Source organism: Hippocampus bargibanti, linkage group LG06, assembly GCF_051943395.1.
Source record: "Hippocampus bargibanti isolate YZ-2025 linkage group LG06, ASM5194339v1, whole genome shotgun sequence".
Taxonomy (NCBI): Eukaryota; Metazoa; Chordata; class Actinopteri; order Syngnathiformes; family Syngnathidae; genus Hippocampus; species Hippocampus bargibanti.
Window position 1 is genome coordinate 19151169 of NC_142739.1, and position 27345 is coordinate 19178513.

Genomic DNA, 27345 nt, shown 5'->3' on the forward strand with positions numbered 1-27345 from the left:
CAAAAGTGACCATAATTTCAATGACAGGTCAGTGTATGACTATGACAGAGTTGACTTTAAATAATACTACAGTGAGACCTTGGCTTACGAACTTAATTGGTCCCCAGAGTGTGTAAGGCGAAAAGTGTGTATCCCCCAAAAAATTATCCATAGGAAACCATTAAAATGAGAATTATCCGTTCCCAGGTCTCCATAAAATATAATTTTCAACGAAATAAGCCTTAACACTACGCACAACCTTATTCTATATATAATAAATGTGCTATTGTATTGTAATGAAATAAATACACTGCACTGTCTAAAGTCACTTTATTTTACATTTGTGATGGTCGTTGATGGCTCTTAATTGACACTTGTTGCTTTCTGACTTGTAAGGTCTTACGAAAATGAGGCACATTTTTATCATGTTGATGATTCTCATAGCCAGTCTTTTCTGGATGGAACTGTTCAATAAAAGCCTGCACATCATTCCACTTAGCAAATCAAATCTTGTGTGTTGAGGTCCTCATTATGGTCTGCAATAAGCTCCTCGATGTCATCTGCATCCACTTCGCGTCCCATGTTCTGTCCAATGGAAACAATGTCGTCCAAAACAACAGAGTCATGAGGATCAAATCCTTCAAAGTCCCTCTCAAGGATGCATGCGGGCCACAAATTCTTCCATACTGCTTTCAAGGATCGAAGGGTAACATCATGCAAATCCTTTTCTATCAGCTGAACAGTGATACACATTGAAAGGGACTTAGCATATCCGCTAAGCGGCTAAATCAGACAAACGCACACCTCGTTCGTGTTTCTCAATGATCTCCTTCTTCTACTCGACTGTAATTTTGTTTTATGTCTTCTTCGGCTGAACACCAGCCTGTGGTGTCTTTTACTGTCCCGAAAAAGCAAAAGTATCTGTAATAAAACTCCTTTGAGGCGATCGACTTGTGTGTGTGTGTGTGTGTCTCTCTATCTGTCTCTCCCTCTCCCCGTCCTCTCTCTCGCTCTCTCTCTCTCGCCCTAGATCGACGTGTGTGGAAAGGCAGGCCGGCTGGGGCGCAGTTCAGTCATGTTCTTTGGTGTTCTTCAGTGGAAGATTACTCCGCCAGCCGTGGTGGGGGGTGTGTATCGCGAGCAGTAGTGCATAATCCAAGGTTTAATTTTCATAAATTTAACGTTCGTAAACCGAAGTTTGTAAGGCAAGGCGTTTGTAAACCGAGGCCCCACTGTATATGAAAAGAAGAGGGCGCACGAGTAGGCTCTCATGAGCCTTGCTTTTTTTGTGTTTTCTTTTGTCACTTTGTGTTGTGCGTTGTGTGGAGCGGATACGGATTGTTTTTCAGCATTTTTGGCCACGACAGTCATCAAGGAGACTGTGCTGAGGGGTTGCGCCTTTTTGGCTGCATGAATATGCCAGCACTGTTCTTGATTTTGATTAGGAGGAATGTCGGTGCCATTCTACTGTCATCGCTGGAGAGCTCTGGGGTCATTGTGCTTTTTTTGCGTCTGTAATGGGCAGCATTTTCACAGCACCGCTTTGTTCAGCGGAAAGGTCAGTGCTGTTGGACAGTCTGCGACTAGATGGATGCATGGCTTGTGGAGCCCGCAATGAGAAGAAATGAGCGTCAATGCGTATGTAGAACTGTTGCGGCTTGGAATTGAAGTAGATTTACGTGGTACAGGAGATGTGAGACTGTTTTCGTCAATTGATGCTACAGCTTAGTGTTTGCTTTCAACATTTAGCTTTTAGCAGACTTGCACATGACGTCCTTGGTCCATTGGTGAAAAGGATTCTTTGATCCTCTTTTCTTTCATCTAGAACTGCTTCGTGTAACAAAGATGGTACAGAAAGTGCTTCAAAATGAATGACTGTGTCTTTGTGTTGCCATTTTATTTGTTATTTAGTTTTTTGTTCATTTTACTTCAAGAAAAAGAAATGTACATTTCACAGCAGGACTTCTTTTCCTTTTTGCTTTTCTGTTCAAGGGGTCGCCAGAGCGAAACCTCCATCTTCAGAGGTTTGATTCACATGTTTGTTTTGGCCAAGCTTTTACGTCGGATGCTCTTCCTGACACAAGCGAGACTAATAAAGGTAAATCCAATCCAAAAGGCAAACGGCAGATACAGGAAATCATCTACTGCACAGCGTGTTTGAGTTTTGAGACCAATTAATGGGACAAGATTGAAATTTTATGCAGATTCCACAGTTGTCCGCTGAAAACACACAGTGACATTGGACAAATGCTAACTACAGAGATTCAGTGTACAAAGCAGCCTGTAAGCGAGACTAATAGAGGTAAATCCAATCCAAAACGCAAACGCCAGATACAGGAAATCATCTACTGTACAGCCTGTGTCACATCTCGTCGCCGTCCTGGGCGCGCCCCGCCCCTTCCGTCACCTCCTCCGCTGCTCCCTGGAGACGGCCCCTCCCATCATCACTCACCTGGGTTCCCACAGCTGTTTGTCATTCACTGATTGTGCCTTCTGACTATATATGCCGATCACACATTACCGTCTCCGTCGGAGAATTCCGGAAGCTACCCTCGCGACTACCTTGCCGTCAGGTCTGCCTCTGTTAGTCGCGTCACTTACCGTCCTTGTCTTTTATTTTTGCATTCGTGTCTCAGTAAAGACTTTTTGCTCCTGGAAATCTGTCTCGCTGTGTATTTCGGATCCAAACCTTCCCACCTTCCTTCGTCACTCGAGTCCTGCCTTCTAGCCTCGAGTGGCGTGACAGCGTGTTTGAGTTTTGAGACCAATTAATGGGACTAAAGTGAAATTTTATGCAGATTCCACAGTTGTCCTCTGAAAACACGTACAGTGACATTGGACAAATGCTAACTACAGAGATTCAGTGTACATAGCAGCCTGTATGAGACTGTCCTGTCTCTGTGTGGATAGCAGCTAGTCGATGCATACTGAGTTCAGTCTTGCGTGCCTCGTCGTATGCAAGGTGTCCCTGCTTAGTCCTCATCATCTTCGACTCCCGCATGTGTACTAGTAAAGGCTCCAGGTCTGATGATGATGCGGATGCTGCTGGGGGTAAAGCGATGAATTGGCAGAGGTTGAGGTGGTGAGCTCGCTAGGACGGAGCTGCTTTCCACACGCACACATTCAGTCGAGCTTTTCTTTCTGGACTAACTTTGGAGCATCGACAAAGTCCTGTCCGTTGAAGAGGATAAGGCCGCATGTAACCACGCTGGCTGTTCCCCAGAACATAACATAAGCAAGAGTCTCCGTCCATGTGTCACCTACAGAGGAACATCAGAATTAATATGAAGTAACATGAGTTTTGATTTGTTCAAAATGTTTTTTCAAACTTGAATGACAATTATTGTCCGGTTAAAACTTCGTTTGTCTCTCCTGGTTCGCGCATTGTCTGGAGTTCACTTGATAAAAATATCAGCAAGTACAATAGATGGTGGACAAACATCTACTTTATTCTAATGAGGCAGAGAAAGCACTTCTCCTCTCGGTGGGACGAAGACATGAGCACAAGAGCACAAAGAAAGCAAGAGGAAGGCAAGAGCAAAAAGAGAACGAGCTCCCGCTCCTACAAGTTTTAAACGTAGAGTGGCGATCTGTTGTCCAATCAGTTGCGAACAAGTCGACCTTTCCCGTCCAATCGGTCACGAGCAACTCAGTGTTGGGCGGGTCTTAGATTGAAGTTGGAGCCGCTGCTTTTTTCCTCCACGGCTATTGTACTAATAAGACTGATAGTTTTATTTAACTAAATTAGACTGAAATTAAACGTGCACAATTCATAATATATACTAAGCTAGACATGAAAAAACATATGTTTACTTAATATAAACATGAAATAACGTAATATGTTTACTAATGTGCATAAACACTCTATCATTCCCTCCTGTTGTACATTTAAACATCAGTTCATACATTTCCAAAAGATTTCATGCATGCACGTCATACTAATTGCACAGGGAACCATTCTAATCTCATCTATCCAACGTCTAATATTATTTAACTTACCATGGAGAAGGCGAAAAACCTCTATCACAATTTTGCTGCTGTGATATATAACCTCTCCATTTTTGAGGGTTTTTAATGAGGAAAACTCCTTCTCGGCTCTCCGTTTTCTTTTTTTGCTTTTGTTCTTTGGAGCAACCACTCTCTGGCCATGGTGTACTATCCCTAGCTACAACACTGGGTCCCCTTCACGCATTTGTTGATACAAAACCTTTGCGTAATTCACCTGAGAATTAGTTATCATATTCATTAGCATTGTTCTTAAGCATGGAATAATACAACCAATGACTAAGAAAATAAGTACAATCACAATTGCGAATGGGATAAACAGTCTGAGCAAAGTCTTATACCAAGAGCCCCCAAAGAGCCCGTCAAAGATCCACGGTTGATCAGGCCGGTGATCTTTGGCCATGGCATCTCTGAGATCCCTGACAACAGACAGAGCATCAGTCATGTTTATGGAATTCGCTTCTTCGGGTATGTACGTACAACAAGTATCACCCACCATAGCACAGACGCCCCCTTGTGGCGCGGTCAAAAGGTCCAAAACCATTCTATTTTGCAGCACCATTTGTCTAATTGCTGCAATTTCAGTGTTTTGCATTTCATCTACTTCCAAACTGGCGTTTACAAAGACTTGAAACCTGTAGTCAATTGTTTCAATTCGTAGCATGTTTTTAGCTACTCCAATTTGTGGAAAAAGAGCTAACATTACCTTACTTCCCGTGCTATGGTGTTTGAATTGTTCTGGAACATCAGTTCCCCAGATCGAATCGTGGGGCTTAAACGACACTCTTCTTTTCACATGATGGTGTGCTGGACGACTGGTAATGATGAAAGTATTGTCAGTTACAGTAACAGGTGCGCACATACCGTAGGCTTTCGGAGGAATAAAAGAATATACTTTCCATCCACATAACCACCAAAGATGTGAAGATACAGGTAAAATGGTGACATTGGTGTTTAACGGTAGCACGTATAAACATCTATTCTCATCTATAAAACCTAAATTTTGACCTGTACCGTACATTGCAACGCATACTGGTAATCGCAATCCGCTCTCGGTCATAACCTGATTTTCAGTTTCCAAAATGGTATCCAAACTTGGAACAATCTCTCCTCTCGAAGCATTGCGAAGAACTGGAAAATGTTGATCAGGTTTATGCGAAGATATTAACATATACGCAGCTCGAGCCATTTTATCTCCAAATACCTTTGAATGCACTCTTTGTTGCGTTACAGAATGTGGCATAAAAGAACAAACAAAGCAATTACTTTTCCTATTTTGTTTAGCAATTAATGTAGCATAACGATACCACGTTTTTGATAACAACGGATTCCAGTCATGTTTTTCTCCTGCAAATGGTTGATATAATGCGTCCATGACATCTGAATTTTGGGCTTTTTTGTCAGGTGTTTCCATCCAGGCTGTCGGTTTGATATGCGGTTTGCGCTGGAAAGGCGATGTCACGACTGGTGTTGTCAAAGATGACAACATGCATATAGTTACAGGAAAACCAGTGTGATGTTCACGAAAATCAGGACAGAGTCTCAAGTCCATGCATCCCGCAACCTTGTGGGTTACGATAACGAGTTGGATATCTGTCATTGTGCCAGTTCCAGTTCCTAACCAGTTCCCTTGAGTTATCTTTCTGACAATTCGTTTTGCTTCTTGGGCACAGCTATTTTGAACCCATTTTGTTTTGGGCTCAGAATGGACCACAACTGAGTCCCAACCAGTGGTCCAAGTCTTCCCTGACTTGATACGAGCGTACCAAGGACCATGAGGGTAATCACTTCCCGTTTGTCGTGCTTCGTTCCTGAGGATGTTAAGAGGAAATGAGATGATTCCTGCATCTTGTAGTGGCAAGCAGGCTACAGGATGTGCCATGCTAGGGCACTTTTCTGTCATCGTTGGTTGCAATGGTGGAGTCTGGCAGGCTGATGGAATGGGAGGCTTTACGTGCGTCATCTGGATTGCCTCCACTAATTCATACAGCAAGATGATGTGGACCAAACCCATGGCTATTGAGTGGTTTGGCTCCGTCTCTCTTCCACCTGCTCCGGATCTGGTTGGTGAACGATTTTGCAGTGGCTTTGATGCACCCAGGTGGACCTCTCGGCGATTTTGATGGCAGTTGGCGTTGTTATCAGCACGGTGAATGGCCCCTCCGACTTTGGTGCAGACCTTGATCAGCGCCTTCGGGGAGCCCAGCAGCCTCTCTGTTCCTGCAAAGGGAACACAGGACTGCGGCAGTACACGTGCTGTGGACCTCTTTGTTGTTGTACATTTCACACAACCATTTTGCCAACAAAGCGCCTGGATCTGATTCATTCTTTTAGAATAAAATGCAACTGGTCTCAGCTTTTGTCCATGCTTTTGTAACAGGACTGAAGTCATGTATTTGTCTTTGCAGTCAACTGTTTGAACAAAAGGTTTGTCATAGTCAGGTAAAGCTAAGACGCTAGTGTTTGCTATCAAATTTTTTAATTCTGTAAATGCTTTACTGCCCTCTTCGGTCCACTGAATAGAGTCTTTCAGTGCCATTTCGTCTTGGTATATAAGTGTCAATAATGGTTGGGTAACTTGTGCATAATGCGGAATCCAAGTTCTGCAATAATTGCACAGTCCCAAAAACGTCATCATCTGTTTTTTCGTCTTAGGTCGAGGAACCTGCAAAATTGTCTGTTTTCTCTTAGTTGTCAACTCTCTTCCCTTTCTTGACAAAAGATGTCCTAAGAAAACTACTTCTTGTTGACAGAACTGCAATTTATCCAAAGAAGCTTTGTTACCTGTATTCGCTAAATATTGGAACAAAGCTATTGATACAGTCTTGTTCTCATCTTCAGTCGGTGAAGCAATTAAGATGTCGTCAACATACAAAAGAATCTGAGAAGATTCAGGATGTTTAAAATCAGCAATACACGAAGACATTTCCTGTGAAAAAATTGTAGGACTATCTGTAAACCCTTGTGGTAATCTTGTATATGTATATTTTTTTCCCATTAAATGTAAATCCGAACCAATGACGTGAATTTTTGTGTAACGGAATGGAGAAAAAGGCATTGCTCAAATCAATCACTGTAAACCATTTTTTGTCAGGTTTTAAACTGTTCAATAATGTGTGCGGGTCTGGCACACACGGAGCACGTGATTGTATGGATTTATTTACCTGTCGTAAATCATGCACCATTCTCCAAACTCCAGATTCCACTTTTTTAACAGGAAATATCGGTGTATTACATTCACAAGTTGGGTCTTCAATCAAAATACCAGCTTTCACCATATCCCGTATTACAGGGGTGATGCCAATAATAGCGTCCTGTTTTAATGGATATTGTTTAAGTCTTGGTCGATAAGTCGTTTTAGGCAATACTTCAACTGGTTTCGCTGTTTTAAGTAAGCCCACATCAGTTTTTCCCGATGACCAAAGGGTGGCAGGGACGTCTGGAAAGTCCTCCGCCCCTAAAGTGGCCATCAGTGATAATTCTAGTGAATCGACCTTTACTGGGTCCCCCATAGCGTCAACTACGAAGGACTCCAGAAAATTCACTTTTTTGGGTTTATACCCTTCTTCTGTTGGTATTAACGCTATTTGCAATTTTTGTAACAGGTCTCTCCCCAACAAATTTATAGGACACTCTCCACTCAAGACCATAGTGACCTTGTATGGACTTAGTCCCTCATCTAAAATTTTTATTGGTTTAGAAATCGGTAACAATGTCACTTTCCCATCTGCAGATACCACAGAAATTTGTTGTCGACTCGGAGTGACACCTGGAATGGTGTCTCTTAACACTGATCTGCATGCACCACTATCGCAAAGAAATTTGACATCCTTTTTCCCGATTTTTAGCCAATAATAAGGTTTTTCGTTTTCCGGTAAGGTTAAGGCAAACACATTAGTCAAATCCAAGATTTCAACTGGTTTTATTGATTCCCATTCCTCACTGTTGTGACTGTTGTCATCAGTGTTGAAATGGGGTTCCTCGCGTCAATCTGAATGTTTTGTTTTATGTCCTTCACCATATCGCGTATTATATGGTGGAGGTCTGTAAGATTTCCCATGTTTCCTTTTCGGTATAGGTTTCTTTTTGCAGTGGCGAGCCATATGCCCTACACTGCCACAACTGTAGCATCGATCATTGTGCGGCATCCGTCTCTTCATCCGATCCTGGTATAACACGTTCTCCATTATGTTACCCATGGTAGATGCCATCACATGTTCCATCGGCGAATCTGCACCATTTCCCCACTTTTTTCTCACCACTTCTTGGGCGTGTATTGCCCATTCCATGAGATCAACCAACCTTCCAGTCCGGTGTTGGACATAATGTTTGCGAATGAAATCTCCAATTTCCGGCGTCAAATTCTGCAAAAATGTTTGCTTGAATTGGTTGACATATATAGAATTCTCATCAGCAGATTCAGGAATACAGCAGTGGTTTCGAAAAACATTTTCCAAGCGTCCCCGAAAAATGTTAATATCTTCCCCACGTAACTGTCTACAATTCTGAATCAAGCCAAAGTTTGGTGTTTTCTTCCATAACGTTCGGATGTTTTCACAAACCAATCTTCGTTGGGTTGACGCTTCCTCGTACGTCATATTTGTTCCCATCGATGTTTTCCCAGAGAAGTCACCTTTCACCCGATTCCAATGGTGTCCCAAGCATCTCCTGAAAACCTTAAGTGTTTCTTGTCCATTCAACTGATAAGAAGCACATAATTCCTCAAAATTCTCAGTCCAACTTTCTGCATTTTCAACAACATTACCTAGTCCTTTACACGCCTCTGCGACATCACTGTCGCCCCATGGCCGATAAACCAAGATAGTTTGATCATGTATGCTTGAAGAATTAGGATTTGCTACCTGAATGAGTGGCAAAACGTCACAGTCGCTTCCATTATTCATTTCAATTCCATTCAACTCTTCAAACGGGTACAATTGTCCAGAACAATTTGCTTTGCTCCTCGTACGCGAAGAGACACAATCAGCGGCAATCTGATTTGCCATCTCAGGTTGTAATCCTCGTATTCCTCCAGTAGGGGTCATAAGCGCTCCATTCTGCTGGTCTGCCCAACAGACATTTGGAGTCATCACCTGGGGGGCCCACCCAGGGGGGCCCACCCGCCCCACAGGGGTTGAACAAATGGCGTCCTCCCCCTTCTTCAGCTCCGCGGAGGAGGAGGGGGGTCATGGCGCCTCGACGGGGCAGCCCCCCGCCTCTCCCCCTCGCCTCCCTGGGGATTGAAACAATGGCTGCTTCCCATTTTCCACCAACTTTACATTGGGACGTGCAACAGACGAAGCCACAGTTTCATCGTCAGAGCTCACTTTGGAAGACATTGCAACTATCGCTTTCTCCTCTTTTTTCATCCGTTTGGCTTCCATCTCTCTCTCTCTGATTTTTGCTTGCGCAATCCAAGCTTCGCAGGCAATTATCTCGGCACGTATCTTTCCAAGAGATTTTTTCATCGCGGACGCTTCCTGAAGTTTCAATCGAAACAAAACTTCCTTCAGAGGCTGGAGTTGTAAAGAACCAGAGAACGTACTACAGTCCATCCATTTCTTGCAATAAAGTTCGCTACCTGGGAACTTTTTGGACATAAACTCTACGTCCCTATGAATTGGGGTCTTTTTAGAAAAAATAGCACCCATTTTCACGATTGCAACAACAAATTCCTTTTTTTAACTATCACAAGAAAGGAAGCACACCTCGCGATGTTGATTCAAACCCAAGAACAAAGGGCGTGATTCGCGCCAATCCTCAGCCAGGATGCGCGTTCACGCACACACACAAGGAATGCTCTTACGCGCACACACACACACACACACACACCAACGGCTCAAATGACTTCGCCCCCACCCTTTCTTCTCTCCGAGACAAAGAACTTTCTCTGAGCCACGATGCTAGCATAGACAAACCAAGTTAAAAATGTATTTTTGATCTTATTTCTTTCCTCTCGACTCAGTACAATAGCAGCTGCCCTAAAACACTTCCGCTCTACAGACTAAAAGCGGTCCACCACACAAACTGAATCCCAGCTATCACCACCTTGTGAACAATATTCTTTCGCTGGAAAACTTCCGATTCACATTTCGGCGTGTGGATATTGCGTGCACCTTAATATGCACTCCTCCACCGGCACACGTATTCTCATTTGGCCACCTTGCCTAACGAAAATCGCTTCACACCGGTCCGTACGTGAGTCAAGTGGAAAAGAGACTCTCTGGCCAGGAGGTCTCACAATGCATTCAAACAATGGCTGCTAGCTAGCGCGCTACTTACTTAGTGAACTTTTGAATGCTGCCGTGTAGTCCTTCAGCCAGAACGCGAGGAGCCCAACTGCCACCAGAAAGTTGTGATTCTTTCCGTCTCTCGCGTGGAGGATTTTCCGCGAACAGGCTTTAGTGAAGAACGAAAAAAAACTTCGTTTCTTCCGTAGGTCGTCCCAATCAAAGCGCAGATTTGACGCGCATCTCAATGCGGGTCTCCCGTCGAAAAATCATAAAACGGGTCAATCGCCAAGAGCTTCTTTAGCTCCCGTCTCGCTTTGACTGGTCACCCAGGTTGTGGTCCTCGAGCAAAGACTGGTCGACGTAGCACGGGTTTTTCGGCACCAATTAATGTCCGGTTAAAACTTCGTTTGTCTCTCCTGGTTCGCGCATTGTCTGGAGTTCACTTGATAAAAATATCAGCAAGTACAATAGATGGTGGACAAACATCTACTTTATTCTAATGAGGCAGAGAAAGCACTTCTCCTCTCGGTGGGACGAAGACATGAGCACAAGAGCACAAAGAAAGCAAGAGGAAGGCAAGAGCAAAAAGAGAACGAGCTCCCGCTCCTACAAGTTTTAAACGTAGAGTGGCGATCTGTTGTCCAATCAGTTGCGAACAAGTCGACCTTTCCCGTCCAATCGGTCACGAGCAACTCAGTGTTGGGCGGGTCTTAGATTGAAGTTGGAGCCGCTGCTTTTTTCCTCCACGGCTATTGTACTAATAAGACTGATAGTTTTATTTAACTAAATTAGACTGAAATTAAACGTGCACAATTCATAATATATACTAAGCTAGACATGAAAAAACATATGTTTACTTAATATAAACATGAAATAACGTAATATGTTTACTAATGTGCATAAACACTCTATCAATTATCCTACCAGCCATTAGCAAGCAGATGATACACATGGATAATGCCACCACCATAATAATAGGCAACTGAGAAAGAAAAAAAAAACAAGTTGTATTCAAACAAGCAGACAAAAGATGAAAGTGTTACGTTTTACCGACCGGGCTTACCGTCGAAAATTTCCAGTCTTTGGGTTCACGCAGAGGTGTGGTCAAATCAGCGTCATCTACAGCAAAGTTACCAAGGAAAAGGTCTATTGAGTCCTGTGTGATGGTGAGGAGGGAAAACAACACATACAGTTTCACCATTCGGACACACAATTTCTGGCCAGCAATTTGAGTTTGTGTAGATGTTTGTTTGTTGGTTGTTTTTTGGGGGGTGAGTGAAAAGCATTTTAAAAAAGCATTTTGTCTGTGTCATGATTAACTCATTCCCAGCCAGATGATGTGCAAATATGTGTCCTCTCCAGTGCCACGTTTTTTTTTGTCATTTTCACTCAAATTGCAGGACCAATAGAATCTTGAGTTATAGGACGATGTAAACATTCAATGCAGTGCAAGAAACCTTAGTGTTGGGGTAATTCGCCATACAAAGATCTCTAAACATCGCTCGCTAATCTTTGTTTACATTTTGGACTTCCTGATACGTCATATCCTGCCTTCCTTTACATGATGTTGCATTTACATTACGTCACATCCTTTCGCGTCACACACTGCGCGCCGTATAAAATGCTCTCCCTTCTAGTTCGTCTCTCTCTCTATCGCCATGCTCTCTCCTTAAGCCGACACCGCGACGCCTCCGCGCTCTCCAAGATTAAATGTACTTTCTGTTCTACACCTGGCTCCCTGATGATTTAACCATCCTCTTCCATCAACACCCGTCGAAGCAATGAACCAAGGGCGAATGATCAAAATAATCCAACACTTAGATTCTCTTCTGTCATCAGAAGAAACAAGTTTATTTCGAGCATTGCCAGATGTCTGAACGAAGCTTTAAACGCATCCCCCCCCTCGTTAGAAAAAAATAAAACTCGAACAAATTCGGGAATCGCGCTCCGCATCATGTTTTTCAATTCTCGAGGAAATTCGGAAATGGCAGTGAATGAGTTTATTTATATTCGATGATCAAATTAAATTATATAATAAACTCTTATTTCTATATTATATACTCTTATATGTATATATGATACAATAAACTCTGTATTTTGTATCATTTTGTAAGAGCTAATCATCATCATGATAAAATCCCCACTGTTATAGGAGTTAATATTGATCAAATATCTGCATTTTTTGTCAACTGCACTGTCTACGTATGGGCAACAATTCATAACATGGTGTTAACAGACACATAGCGGCATTAAATGAGAATTGGGAAGTTGGATCAAGAGCCTAAATAGCTGGCTATATAGCTATCTATTTGCTATCTATTAGCTATCAAGAACACAGGGAAAGAGATGCCCATTTCACGGTAAGATCAGAGAATTGTCATCAAATGGTGAGTAGTTTTGCTTTTTGAATGTTGCTGTGCCGATGACCATTTTGTGTTTGGGAGCCTTTTACTGAGTATCTTCATCTTTATTAAGTTCATAGAGTTGCTTGTTCTGTCGCCACAAGGGGACATAAGCCAGTGTCTTCTTGTGCTGGTCCTAAGCCCGGATAAATACAGAGGCTTGTGTCAGGAAGGGCATCCGACGTAAAAGCTTAGCCAAAACAAACATGCGAATCAAACCTCTGAAGATGGAGGACACCGATTCGCTGTGGCGACCCCTTGATGGGAAATGCTGAAAGGAAAAGAAGATCAAAGTAAGTTTAAGTGAAAGTGTTGATAAGCATTTTTTTTTTTTGTTTTTACTTTGTTAGTTCCGGGTTTGAGTGAACGCTGGCGCCTGTGGCTGACGCTGCTCACCCGCAGAAAAAATATCCTGTGACTGTAAAGTGTCTTTGAGAGTTTTGAAAGGCGCTTAGAAATGAAATGTATCATTATTATTATTATTATTATTATTATTATTATTATATAAATGTTTTGGGATGGGTTTTAGTAGTGGTGACATCATTCTGCTTGAAAAAAGCTAAAACTACAGTAATGCTGACAAGAATCAAAATGCATTTTGTACTTCAAATGTATGCTAAAATTGCAGGTTTTCAATCAAGTTGAACTGAATAGCCAAAACAGTCATTCATTAGGTAGCATTTTAAGTTGTTAATATTTTTCAATGTCATTGTACAGGTTACTTTCATGTTCATTGTCTTACATTAGTGATTTCGTTTCAAAAATTTATTATGGAAGTGATATAGTGGAGCCGTACGTGTTTGTAGGTGCATCCTGTCTAAAGTGCAAGCTCAAATAAACTTAATTACAACAACAACAGGTATAGTGACAATACCTGTTGTTGTTGTTGTTGTCACTCATGACTTCAATTTTCGGCTTCTGTTCTAGAGATTTATGAAGCCTCTCAAGTCTCCTGTACTTTGGTCACCACGTTCATATGAACGAATTTCTGACACGGGGCAGATTCGATATACAACTGGATACGGAGTGTACAATTAAATTTGCAAAAGGGACACGTAAGAAAGTTGAACAATTGCTAAGTTAACATGTTAACCTCAACATCCGTATTGTTTGTCACAATTTTTTAAATAAAGATTGTGGGTACAAATGAGACCAAAATAAAAAATATTAACTTTGTTCCCACTACTATTTACCATTGAATCTATACTGAATTGAAACAAAATGGGTGAGAGAGTTAAACTAAAGTGAGGTGGCAAGGTCACACAAGTAAGTGCCCATACCCTCTTTTTATTTCTTTCCTCCATGGCAGGCATTTTGCATTTCTTCCCCCACAGCCTACAGCCTAGCTTTGTAGTGTGCTCCCTGAGAGGCTTCAGCAGGAAATTCACAACTAACATGTGTGTTCAAATAAACTGTTATAACTTCTTTATTTGTCTCTCCCAAAGTTGGCAGCAATACGTCTGTGTAAGCTCTCAGTCGTACAGGAGTGGTCCATCGAACCGGTCTGGTGGGGTGAGGTTCAATTTGGATCGTTCATACAATAGCCTGCTTAGGCAAAACAGGTTAGGCAACATTCGTAATTCTGATGAGGTGATACCGGTGGGGCAAATAGGCCAGTCGTTAGTCAGGAATGTAGGAACAATCAGTGGGGCCACAGGGAGTGGTCCTCTGCTCCCCCCAACTTGAGAGTAGGGACCTATCATAGCTGTGTCTGGCGCCGCCATGTCTGGACATTAGGGATATATAAATAGGGCCGATACGACCAGTCAGACTTTAGTTCGCTGACGAAGCCTCTTGGATAGGAGGCGAAACGTCCGAAACCTTCAAATGTGTACAGATGACGGCTGAAGAAACCTTCAACTTCAACTTCTTTATTTTTTGTTGTTCAATATTTATGAAACTTTCAGTACACTTTCATAACATATAATAGAGTAAGATAAAATTTTTAGTGAAATTGATTGAAGTTTTAGAAAATTATTGCAATGTTAATGAATATTTTTTTTTCAAAACTGCAAATTACAACAAAATGCATTCACAACACGTCACATATGCATGAAATAAACTTAGAATGCATTTAAAATAATTCAGGATGTTTTTTATTTGTGGTATGGTTTAAAACATGGAATGCATAGGTTCACCTTGCATTGCTCACAACCTGTTCTTGGCTTGTGACGAATTTTCTTCTTTGCACACTCTTTACATGTTCTCTTTTCATCCAATTCTTCTTATCCAATGAGGGAGGGCAACAGTGTCATTCTCCTTCATGCATTCTCTTTTTCTTATCCTTCTGTAATTGCCAAACAACCGATGAGCTAAGTTTGTCCTGAATTCTAACTGAGTCCTTTTTCGGAGGTGACCTGTTCTGGTTTTCACTTGATGGTTTGGAGAGAGTTTCATCAGTATAAATCCATTGCAAATACAAATATCCACTGGAAACCAGAAAAGGTATTTCCACCATTTGAGTGATTTCCTGGAGAAAGCGTATGAAGCACGATTACGTGCACTGTTACGTTGGCTAGCAGGCTCTGGATGACATTTGTACGTTCCAGATCAGCCCGAAAGTATTTGAATGGTGATAGAAGTTCATAAATGCAACAGTCACGACTGTGTCAGATGCCAAAATGTCTTCATCAACATGGTCATCTATTTCATTCTCATCATGATCTGGAAAGATATACAGTACATGGGTATTTTAGAAAAAAACATATGGACCTCTGTTTCAATAATCATATTGAGAATGCAAAGCTATGAGGTACTGCTATGAGTGGAAAACGCACCATTCACTTACACTTATTCGCATCGGGTACCAAGTCAGGATCAACAATATCATCATGAAAATAGCGTTAGCGTTAGAACGTTCCAAATTCGGGACACTCCTTATTTTTAATATTTCTCGGTGAATAAACAAGTTAGCGTTAGTTTATGAATTTCAGTATTAAGGTAAAGCTCTTCTGAATAGCTCATAAAATAGTTACAACATATACTTACGTGGTATTTCATCCATGACGAAAAATGGCGCTTTGAAGATGGAGGAGAGCAAGTTGTGTAGCGCATGAAGGAGATGATGTCACTGACGCTCTTAAAGGCAAAGCTGCATATAACCTGTTTTAAATGGACATGTAACTTGTGCCGCATCAGTTTCAATCGGCACTTGAACTGCTCCCGTTCTTTTTCTCGATCTATAAGCACAATCGTCCGTAAAGGGTTAACATCCATTCACGGCCCGCCTGTAGTCGGCATTCTGCATTATTTGTTATCGCTTCAGCCCGACTGGAGGCGTGATTCGGGATACACGGAAGTAAAAACACAACGACTGTAGTCGTTTGCCCGGAGGAATGAGTTAAGCAGGCATGGGGCTATGATCATAAGCAAAAACATTCAACTGAAAAAAGGCTTGGGAAAAGGGCGCGACGCATTTCATGTTGAAGTGGTTCATTCTTTCCAACCTTAATTGGAAACAGAAGTTGCCTACTGTAATTGTGCCTGTAGTTGATTCATCACTTAAATGTAATAGTCTTCTTGATCCTCAATGCTCTGATTCATGTAGAGGACCCCCATTTTCTGTGGTTGACACAGCACAGAATTGGGTACTACATAAACCAATGAGAGGGTGTGTTTGTTCAATGGAGTTGATAGTAGAACATATCATTTGACAATTTTTTAATAGTTTTGTGTAGTGCTGCCATCTATTGGAGAATAGCTGTTCTCTCTATTGACTAAACATATTAAAGGAAATCAATCAATACAGTATAAGAGAACAGCAACATAAGTTTAGTCATTTACAGTAACACATCTATCAGGCGTATCATTCGCATACAATGTTGAAAGAAGCATCACTAGTTCATTTATTTTTAAAACTGCATCCCCTACCCGCAGTTGTGCTTGCAGTGAGCGTCTGGCTAGCAGGCTCTGGATGACATTTGTACGGTCCAGACAGTACATGCAGTTGCTCCGAAACACCCCCTCTTGATTTAACAGTACTTTCCCATCTGAATCCAACATGAAGTATCTGTGCCCCAAATGCGCGATGTTATGTGAAGTACAGGATGTTGCTAATTCAGTATGCCGTTACAAGTTGTATTTGGCTCGTGTTCCAGACAGTTATAAAGCATTCTCCCAAAAATCAAAGCTGAAGCAAACTGACCTAAATTCCTCCTGGATTTCAGCAACCATGTCCAGCAGAATGTGAAGACGATGCCATCTCATCCGCCTGCACCTGCACAGGTGCTGGTCGTCCCGATCAGTGGCGGACTGCCACGTTCGGATTAGCGACCAACGGGTAGCGACGTCAGCCCTGCCTGCAGCCTCGCAGGTGCTGGTCGTTTTAATCAGAAACACTTAAAAGGACTCCCGGCACGACCATCCGGTGTCGGTTCATTGTTTGTTTGTTGTTAAATGCATTGTATGCTGTGCTTGTGTTTGTTTAACTTTGGCGGACTTTTACACTTGGTTTTCTTATACTTTGTATTTTTTTCTGCGATTGGCTGGCAACCAATTCAGGGTGTCCCCCGCCTCGTGCCCGAAGACAGCTGAGATAGGCTCCAGCTCCCCCCGACCCTAATGAGGAATACGCGGTACGGAAAATGGATGGATGGATTTTTTCTTATAGTCAGTGCTCACTCATTCAAACTATACTTAGAGTAGAAAAAAACAGCAAACATGAACTTGGATACAAAGTCATGGTTAATAATCAATTATAATTCATTATTGATGTCTTTCAATAAGGCTGCAACGGTTTGCCCTATTTTTCTCAGATCAACCAGAAAGGTTCAGAAAAACCACTGGAGAAGACTTTTGAAAAGATGGTGGCTGGCTTAGGAAACAGCACAATCAAGTAAGAGTCGCTCGATATGCACATTCCTTTTCACCTATGGCTCAATAAATCTATTTTCAACAAGATTCACCTTTTTTTCAGGTACATAGCGTTTGACTTCCACAAAGAGTGCAGTCGGATGAGACGGCATCGTCTTCACATTCTGCTGGACATGGTTGCTGAAATCCAGGAGGAATTTAGGTCAGTTTGCTTCAGCTTTGATTTTTGGGAGAATGCTTTATAACTGTCTGGAACACGAGCCAAATCCAACTTGTAACGGCATACTGAATTAGCAACATCCTGTACTTCACATAACATCGCGCATTTGGGGCACAGATACTTCATGGTGGATCCTTCGAGGTGGCCGTCCAGGGTGACACTGGGTGTCTGGCAGTGCACGCCCACGTCCAGCCACGGTGTCGTCGTGCATGACGAATTGAGTCCCATCCACGACGAGCCGTGCAACGTCCGCGTCAACGTCAGTCCGAGACCCCACTCACCGCTGGATCCCGGAGCGGCTCAGGACAGGTCTCGTTTCCCCGGTGCCGGGTAGTTCACGCCCACGTCGGCGTCCGGCCGAGATCTGGTCCCATACGGCCGTCCGGGGTGCCACTCTGCGCCTGGCAGTTCGACGTCCGCGTTGAGCCATGCGTCGTCGCGTGAACGTGCGAGAGGGATCGCACTCACGGCCACGACGATCCGTGCCGCGTCTTCGTCCACTCCAGGCCGAGTCCCGTTCCCATCAGGCCACCGCCCGTCGTTTGCTGGAGAGGCAGCGGTTGCCGTCTCCACCATTGTTCCCTGGCGAGTGGACCTTTTGAGAGACTGTTGGGATTTCTGGAAGCAGCCCCTTGAAGGGGGGGTACTGTCATGATCTGGTTGTTGACCAAAGGGTGGCGCTGTCGGCCGCGCCTGCACCTGCACAGGTGCTGGTCGTCCCGATCAGTGGCGGACTGCCACGTTCCGATTGGCGACCAACGGGTAGCGACGTCAGCCCTGCCTGCAGCCTCGCAGGTGCTGGTCGTTTTAATCAGTAACACTTAAAAGGACTCCCGGCACGACCATCCGGTGTCGGTTCATTGTTTGTTTGTTGTTAAATGCATTGTATGCTGTGCTTGTGTTTTTTTAACTTTGGCGGACTTTTACACTTGGTTTTCTTATACTTTGTATTTTTTCCTGTTCAGATGATTTTGATGTTTTACATTTTGTTCCTGCTGACCTTAATTTTAACACAATTTGTCAAACAACATTCTGCTCCCTCCTGCCTGCTTTTTGGGATCTGCACCCGCCATCACCACCTTGCAAAACGTGACAGAAACAAATGCATTACCGCAGGTTGTGCAATGAATTCCCTCAACAGGTGGCCATTCCAGACAAAACGCTGATCTGCCTGCAAATAAAAGTAAAATAAGCTGTTTCATTCCACAAACCTTACCTGATTCATCTAATTATTGAACAGTTATCCCTGATTGACATGAGGATTTTATGACATGGAGCAACAGTAGCTATTAATGTTACATATTTTTGTGTTATACGTACACTGCCCCCTCGGCATCCTATCAGAATCAGAAAACATTTATTTGTCCCACAGTTTGCACACACACACATATATATATATATATATATATATGATGCAGCATGACTTCATGATGATGACTAGTAAATGTGTGTCAAGAAATTATAAGAATAAAAGTCAGGCATCTGAGCTACGGGCCAAAGATGACGGAGTGCCTCCTTTCTACCATCCATTGGACAGGTGGATCTTGGACTGATGAACAACATTGACAGGTTAATCATTCAAAATCTCACAAACACATTGATGGTGCATCAAACAAAGGAAATAAGCAAATTTCCTCACTGTGTTTCATAAATTGACCCCATTGAAATCTGGTTCAAATTCACACACACACACACACACATATATATATATATATATATATATGTGTGTGTATATATATATATATATATATATATGTGTGTGTGTGTGTGTGTGTGTGTGTGTGTGTGTGTGTGTGTGTGTGTGTGTGTGTGTGTGTGTGTGTGTGTGTGTGTGTGTGTGTGTGTGTGTGACGGGTGTCACAACAGTGACTGTCTTCATCTCCACGATGCTGCCGTCTTAATGAAGACGAGACGCGTGGATGTGTCTTTTTATCTCTTATTTCTGCAACACAGTATGGCAGAAGGGATGGGTGAAGTCGCATGGGTTTCGTCTTGTGATTAACCTGAATCTCCTCGAGATTGTTCTCAAATGCAAAACATTGTAGATAACAAAACAGAATTAACAACGTGTGATCGTATAGTGGTTATTTACAGAAAAGGAGAATACAACACAAGTTCACTATTATTTACAAGATGTCCCTGAACGCATCATAGGCGGAGACTCGGCAGAACACGCGGTGCGCTTGTAATGGCTGGCGCACAGTTCAACCCGCCACGGACACTCACGGGCAAATGAAACACGACACAAGAAACTAAATATTGTTCAATAAAAACAAAATGAAACAATTATTACCTGCAACACAGTATGGCAGAAGGGATGGGTGAAGTCGCATGGGTTTCGTCTTGTGATTAACTGCGCAATAGAAAAGCACTATGAAGCACATGTGCTCCAAAGTTCCACTTGACAAAACGTGAAGTAAATAATGACACAAAAAGTAATCTGGACTCGAAATGAATAAGGGAACTAATTAGATAACACTAGACAGTACAAAAGGGGAAACAAAATAAGATATTGTCATGAAAATGCGCGTTAATCGAGACCAACAGAAAATTGCGACTCACCCTGAATCTCCTCGAGATTGTTCTGGAAACTATGGGCGGGACATAGTGCCACACTGTGCGCCGTTGCGTCACTTCCTTCATAATTTAATAATCTAAGTGCACAACTCCGTTACATATTGTAATGTTCAGTGCTTGTGTTATGCATGTTTGGGGGCTGGGCTTGTTGGGGTCCCGTGACGACACACACGGAGAGAAGGGAGGACCCAAGAACGGGGGTTAGGCAGTATGCCTGAGGGATTGTCTGCGCGTGAGTTGTGGCGTAACAACAGCTCCTGTTTGTGTGATAAAACTGCTAAATTTGTTAATAAAATACCGACTCGCTATACCAGCGACTCTGCGCATCATTTGTCACGCTGAGGGGCATTACATTGGTGTCAGAAGCTTCGGATTTTCCGTCGTACGCCCAACTGCTTAAAAAAAAATGTTCGGCAACTTTGCTACGGTAAAGGAGGAGGCCGCTCAGTACGGCGACCCGGCTACGGTAAAGAAAGAAGCAGCGCCATGCTTGATAGACATGCCAATGGCACACAGCGAGGTCATGTTTATGATAATTATGTTGACAATCCGTGCCGAAATGAGCGCGAGTCCGCCATTACGGCGCCACGTCGGGATGTAGCGGCCACGAGGGTTGACGGAAGCATTGATGGCGGCGCCCTGGGGTTGGCTTGGCCCCCCATGAAACACCCCAAGTTCTCCGGGAAAGGAAGTTGGGAGGCTTATCAGGCCCAGTTTGAATTGGTGGCAGACGCGGCAAACTGGCCAGACAAGGTGAAAGCGGCACAGTTGGCACTTTCATTAACCGACGAGGCTACTTCCTGTCTACTGCTACTAAGCCCTGGAGAGAGACTCAATTACTGCGCGCTGGTGGGCACCTTACAGAGGCGTTTCGGGGAGTTTAATTTGAAGGACTCCTTGCGCTGCGAGCTAAAACGCCGTGATCGACATCCTGGGGAGCCGCTGCCTTGTCTTGCCCATGAGATCGAGATCCTCGGCTGGCGGGCATATGCTGGGATGCCAAAGGACATCCAAGATGAACTTATCCGGGACCAGTTCATCCAAGCACTCAGACCGGATGAACTGCGCCTACACGTCCAGCTTGCCCACCCAGCGGCGCTCGGAGAAGCACTCGCTCTTGCTACGGAGAGGGAGATCGCAGCCAGAGGAGTACTACCGACGGCGGCTTGCCCCGTTTTGGCGACCTCACTGTCAGGAGGTGAGGAGCGCCGGCCAGCGTGGGTGGATGAGCTGGTGTGTGCGATAAATACCCGCCCAGCACAACGGGAGGAAGGAAGTGGTGGACGTGCTCGCCCTGCTGTCTGCTGGGGGTGTGGCCAGCCAGGTCATCTGCTACGACGCTGCCCAAAGATGTTGAACCACCAGGGAAACGGGAAAGGGTCCGCGTAGCCCGGTCAACGCGGACCCGTCCAGTGAGATTACAATCTGCACGTGGAGAGAAAGCGATCATGGTGGAGTGGACAGACGCGGGGGACCCCAGTCATGTTCGCGTGCAAATTGGGGACATTTCCTGTACAGCCTTGGTGGACACTGGGTCGTCAGCCACAATTGTGAGGCCTGACGTTGTTCCAGCGGGAACCGTCTTAAAATCGACCCTCACAAAACTGAGGACCGTGACCGGTGAAACGGCCAAGATGCAAGGTGAAGGGAACTTTGTTTTCACTCTGGGGGGTTTGTCGATAACCCACTCAGCTTGGATAGCTGACGTGAGTGACCCCTGTATCTTGGGACGAGACTTTTTAAAAGCCGCAAAATGTGTGGTGGACTTGGGAACTGGAGTACTCATCCTGCCGAGCGGTCAGCATGTGGAGCTGATCACGGCGTCTCGACAGAGTGCACCAGAGGTGTCCATCAACACGGCGGAACCGTCAGCAGAGAGCACGGATGCACCGATGACCCAAACCAGCCTGACCAAGACAGCAGCAGTGCTGACTCCTCAGCTTTCGACGGTAGGTTGGGTAGAGTTCGCTCGCCCTGTGATGGTCTACCCACCGGGGGCGCCAACTGGATCCAACCCAGCCATGCCAGTCAATTTGACCCCGGGTCAATCAGCAGAGAGCCGGACTGGGGCCATGCGGTCCATTTGGCAGAAGAACTGTGATGGCTTAAGTGTCGAGCAGCAGGAGCAGTTATGGCAGGTACTGTGGGAAATTAATGACATTTTTGCTCTCAGTGAGAATGAGGTGGGCCTCACTCACTTGGTCGAGCACCACATCGACACGGGTGACGCGCGACCAGTGAAGGTTCGCCCTCGACGCCTGCCCTTAGCCCAGCAGGAAGCCGCAGATCAAGAGATCCGTGCCATGCTCAAGGCAGGGATTATCGAGCCCTCCGACAGTCTGTGGGCATCTGGCGTGGTCATGGTCCCCAAGAAAAAGAGCACCAAATCGCGGTTTTGTGTGGACTACAGACCGCTCAATAAGGTGACAAAGAAAGACTGCTACCCACTACCACGCGTAGACGAGACCTTGGATCTGGTCTCGGGTTCTGCGTGGTTCTCGTCACTTGACCTGCGGAGTGGCTACTGGCAAGTCCCTCTCACCACAGAGTCCAAGCCCAAGACGGCATTCTGCACCACACGAGGACACTGGCAGTTTAAGGTCATGAGTTTTGGCCTATGCAATGCACCAGGGACATTTGAGCGTTTGATGGACACAATACTCACAAACATTCCGAGGCAAAAGTGCCTGGTGTATTTGGATGATGTCCTCGTCCATGGTAATTCTTTTCAAGTGGCACTGGAATCTCTGAGACTGGTGCTGGGGAAGATTGCGGCAGCTGGGCTGAAACTGCACCCAGATAAGTGCCATTTCATGCAGCAAAAAGTGGAATTCTTGGGCCATCTAGTGGACGGTAAGGGTATCAGCACGCTGGAGGAGAAAGTCAGCACAATCAAAGACTGGCCAGTACCAAGGGACCAGAAACAGTTAAAAAGTTTTTTGGGACTAGCTTCATACTACAGGCGGTTTGTGAAAGGATTTTCTTCTATTGGAGCACCCTTGTTCCGCCTCCTGAAAGATAATGAACCCTTCGTGTGGCTGCCGGATTGTCAGGAGGCATTCTCCAGCCTAAAAAAAGCCCTCATGAACGCTCCCGTCCTCACCCCTCCTGATCCATCCCTGCCTTTTTTGCTGGACACAGACGCGAGCAATGTCGGCATGGTGGCAGTGTTGTCCCAGGTGGGGCCAGAAGGTGAGCGAGTGGTAGCCTATTTCAGCCGCACTTTCAATAAAAGTGAACGACGCTACTGCGTTACAAGACGTGAACTGCTAGCAGTTGTTCTGGCGACACGCCACTTCAAGTACTACCTGTGTGGCGTGCCCTTCACCATCAGAACAGATCACGCCGCACTGCAGTGGTTGATGTCGTTCAGGGAACCAGAAGGCCAAGTAGCACGGTGGCTCGAGAAGCTTCAAGCATTCCACTTCACTGTGGTGCATCGGGCTGGGGCTCAGCACGCTAATGCAGATGCACTTTCCCGGCGGCCATGTTCCACTAGTCGCTGCAGCTATTGTGACCGGCGAGATGCCAGGGAGTTGGAGCTTTGCGGGGAAGCGGCTGCTGCTGTGCCGACATGCTGCACCCTGGAGGCTGTGGACACTGCTGAGTGGGCTTCAAAACAACAGGAGGACCACGATCTCAACCCCGTGCGGCAGTGGGTCCAGAGTGGCAGGAGGCCGCTCTGGCAAGGCGTGATGGGACTCTCTGTTGCTTCCAAAGGCCTTTGGAGCAAGTTTGATGGCTTACGCATCAAGGACGGCGTGCAGCAGAGAGCCTAGGAATAACCTTCCACCGCGGAAGAGAGATGGCAGGTGGTCGTGCCAAGAGCTCTCAGAGAGACGGTGCTGAGAGCATGTCATGGGGGCACCGGCTCGGGACACTTTGGCAGCACAAAGACCCTCCGACGGCTACGCCAAGGGTTCTATTAGGGGCACCACCGACGGGACGTAGAGGACTTCTGTCGGCGCTGTGATGAGTGCATGGCCTACAAAGGACCTCAAGCCCAATCACACGCACCACTTCAGCAACAAAGGGTTGGTGCGCCCATGGACAGAGTTGCTGTGGACATCATGGGCCCTTTCCCTGTGACAGACAGAGGGAATCGCTACGTGCTGTGTGCAATGGACTATTTTACCAAGTGGCCAGAGGCATACGCACTGCCAGACCAAGAGGCGGAAACAGTAGCTGATGCGCTACTGGAGGGCATGTTCTGCCGGTTTGGAACTGCAGATATCATCCACAGTGACCAAGGCAGAAATTTTGAGTCCAGGGTGTTCGCTGCTCTGTGTGAACGCCTTGACATGCAGAAGACGCGCACCACTCCCTTGCATCCGCAGAGTGATGGACTTGTGGAACGATTCAACCGCACCATGCAACAGCAGCTCGCCATCCTCACCTCCACACACCAACGTGACTGGGACAGGCACATCCCACTGGTGCTGATCGCTTATCGATCAGCGGTTCAGAGTTCCACCAGCTGTACCCCTGCTCTGCTGATGCTGGGCCGGGAAATACGGACACCGGCAGAAATGGCGTTTGGAAGACCACCAGGCGGCCCAGAGGACCAGCCGGGGCTGGAGTATGTCCGTCGACTGCAGGATCGGCTGGAGGCAGCGCACGCATTCGCACGGGACCAGCTGGAGAAAGCCGGAGCACGCCAAAAGAGGAATTATGACGTGCGGAGCAAGGGGCGAGACTTCCGGGCCAGGGAACTGGTTTGGGTGTATACGCCTAAACGGAAAAAAGGCCGCTGCCCCAAACTAGACAGCCACTGGGATGGCCCTTGTCGGGTACTCGAGCGGGTGGGGGAGGTTGTTTATCGGGTAGCGGTCCCCCCCAAGGGCAGGAAAATTGCTCTACATCGGGACAGGTTGGCCCCCTACCGGGGCAGCAGTATTCCTGTATTTGAGGCGGGGTCTGCTTCGTCCACGTCAGGTAATCTGGTTAGCCCAGGTTCCACACCCTCCTCCAGTGTTGCCCCGAGTCAGCCAGCGCAGGGGGGAACCGAGCCACAGCCAGGTCGACCACAGAGACGCAGACGAAGGCCACAGCGGCTTGAGGACTTTTTTTTTTGACCCCTCGGGGCGAGGGTTTCATAAAGGGGAGGGTAGTGTAATGTTCAGTGCTTGTGTTATGCATGTTTGGGGGCTGGGCTTGTTGGGGTCCCGTGACGACACACACGGAGAGAAGGGAGGACCCAAGAACGGGGGTTAGGCAGTATGCCTCAGGGATTGTCTGCGCGTGCGTTGTGGCGTAACAACAGCTCCTGTTTGTGTGATAAAACTGCTAAATTTGTTAATAAAATACCGACTCGCTATACCGACTCTGCGCATCATTTGTCACACTGAGGGGCATTACAATATATATATATATATATATATATATATATATATATATGGCACATTACCTGCAGTACGGAAGTTGTTAGTGGTCAGCAGTCTGCAATTGCGGGGAGCCATGAAAGCTGTTGAGATATATCCTTATACGCACCCTCTCAAGAAGGCTGAGCTCCTGAAATTCAGGACTGGTGTTGGCCAGGTGTTGCAGAGTGTGGGTGAGGTCATAGTCTGTTGCAAAGTAGAAGCTTTCTGTGTGTAGTACATTGGTAATCATGGAGAGCAAGGTCTTGTCATCTAGCATCTTAAAAAAAAGAATGAAAAGTGAGTACCACAGGACAAAACAGGCTTTTCGCAGCATGCTACGCTTGCTGCTAAATTTTGAATAATCTTGTTAATAGCAATGTAGACATTTCATTTCCATCTGTTTTATTTATGTTTATGATTGACAAGGGACAGCAGGACCATCAAAAGTAAACTAAGAACTCTCTACAAACAAAAACATTGAATCAAAGAGGGACATTCCACCTGGTTGTCTGTTAGATGTAGTCGTGTCTTCTTATAAGAGATGACATCAAAGTCCAGAGCCTTCCATACAGCATGGCCCAGTAGGTCCCCCACTTTCCTCTTCTTAGTGATGATGATCATGTACATGCCTAACACAACCATGTCATGATGAGGATATTCGACCAGCCATTTCGCGGTTTACCATTTAACTACTACCTGCCACCAAGCGGATGGTCCCCATGATTCCACATATTGGCCTGGCCTCAGCCGACGCAGGAATGTCCCTCTTAACTGTAGTGCGGACATGCAAAGGCATCAGTTAGTGTGCGCAAAATCCAATGGTTAATATGTAAATACTATCCCATTCGTGAATATTAATTAATGAAAAATGATCACACACATGGTTGGTTGTTTACAACGGAACGAATGCCTACTTGCAAGCGTCACCTCAGTAGACACTCTGTCGACGGCCAACGCGTCCTCGGAGGCATAGTCACAAGCCTCAATGTAAAATTTATCAGCAGTAGTGCGCCTGAAATGGGAAGAAAAACATGTGCCAACATCTCGTGCTTCATTCTCGCAAACTAATGTAAATTAACGGGAAAAAGGGAATTTCTGCGGCGACCACGTATGTATTGGCAAAAAAAAACAGATAGCGCAATTCCACAAAACATTCTGTTATATATTACATGAGTTAGCAAAGTCACAAAAAACTTTGTCGAGTGGTATACTTGTTGCGTCACACGCGTGTATGATTTTGAAGTGCGCATTTCAACCATTTCATGTCTTTCAATTCCTTGATCTCCTTGATGTGCGTCTCACCCTGACGCATAGCACACGCTTGAAAATTGTATAAAAGCAGCTGTCGCGGGACAGAGAGATGGGGCGAACCACGGGGCAGAATCATCTCAGACTCATCTCGGCCTCAGACCCAGACAGACACACCGCTCGCAGAGACCTGCTCAGCATCACACGGAGTTTCACAGCACGACTTGCTCGACTCCACCTGCCTGGGAGATCTGACAACGAACCTACTTACAAATAAAGAGAACCATCAAACTCTTTATACTCGTTTTCTTCGCGGAACCGGTGACGTACGCGTTAAACCAGTCGTGTACTGGTTTTACGTAGATTTGACCTGTTATTATTTTGCTGACTTAGTTGTTCAGACATTATCACAATTATGTTTGCTTGTCTTTCACTGAAAACAAAGCAACACTGTTCTTGCACGGTCGCAGGACTCACAAATTGAAACTCTCATAGGTGTTCGCCAT

At 45.2% G+C, this 27345-nt stretch overlaps 2 protein-coding genes across 3 annotated transcripts; one reads left to right on the plus strand and one right to left on the minus strand.

Annotated features, from left to right (window-relative positions):
- The first annotated feature begins 1043 nt into the window (after positions 1–1043).
- Positions 1044–18997, plus strand: LOC148896676 (uncharacterized). Of its 2 annotated transcripts, none has more exons than XM_088998381.1 (5): positions 1044–1537; positions 17120–17193; positions 17374–17453; positions 17535–17633; positions 17769–18997. In XM_088998381.1, exons 3-5 carry the CDS (start codon positions 17422–17424, stop codon positions 17983–17985), a joined length of 348 nt encoding a protein of 115 aa, XP_088854507.1. In that variant the 5' UTR covers positions 1044–1537; positions 17120–17193; positions 17374–17421; the 3' UTR covers positions 17986–18997. The 2 variants fall into 2 exon arrangements, with proteins under 2 accessions (XP_088854507.1, XP_088854506.1); XM_088998380.1 differs by lacking the exon at positions 1044–1537 and adding an exon at positions 16807–16931 and having other exon boundaries at positions 17769–18976.
- LOC148896677 (phosphatidylinositol-3-phosphatase SAC1-B-like) lies at positions 1852–27345 on the minus strand. Its single transcript, XM_088998476.1, has 14 exons — positions 27317–27345; positions 26506–26603; positions 26288–26362; positions 26093–26220; positions 25719–25868; positions 18763–18822; positions 16764–16948; positions 16490–16628; positions 16123–16180; positions 15608–15798; positions 12839–12890; positions 11281–11336; positions 11142–11199; positions 1852–3239 (listed from the first exon to the last, which is right to left on the minus strand). The coding sequence occupies exons 1-14, from the start codon at positions 27343–27345 to the stop codon at positions 3103–3105; spliced, it is 1416 nt and encodes a 471-aa protein (XP_088854602.1). The 3' UTR covers positions 1852–3102.

What these genes read in the sequence shown, in the direction of transcription:
- LOC148896676 (XM_088998381.1), top strand. Translation starts at nt 17,422, where the DNA reads ATGGTGGCTGGCTTAGGAAACAGCACAATCAA. An exon ending in TTAGGAAACAGCACAATCAA is followed by an intron (nt 17,454 to 17,534) that starts GTAAGAGTCGCT and finishes CCTTTTTTTCAG; the next exon opens with GTACATAGCGTTTGACTTCC. An exon ending in GAAATCCAGGAGGAATTTAG is followed by an intron (nt 17,634 to 17,768) that starts GTCAGTTTGCTT and finishes TTTGGGGCACAG; the next exon opens with ATACTTCATGGTGGATCCTT.
- LOC148896677 (XM_088998476.1), bottom strand. Translation starts at nt 27,345, where the DNA reads ATGGCGAACACCTATGAGAGTTTCAATTT. An exon ending in TCAAGAAGACTATTACATTT is followed by an intron (nt 15,799 to 16,122) that starts AAGTGATGAATC and finishes TTGTGCTTATAG; the next exon opens with ATCGAGAAAAAGAACGGGAG. An exon ending in CGTCATGGATGAAATACCAC is followed by an intron (nt 12,891 to 15,607) that starts GTAAGTATATGT and finishes TTTTCCTTTCAG; the next exon opens with CATTTCCCATCAAGGGGTCG.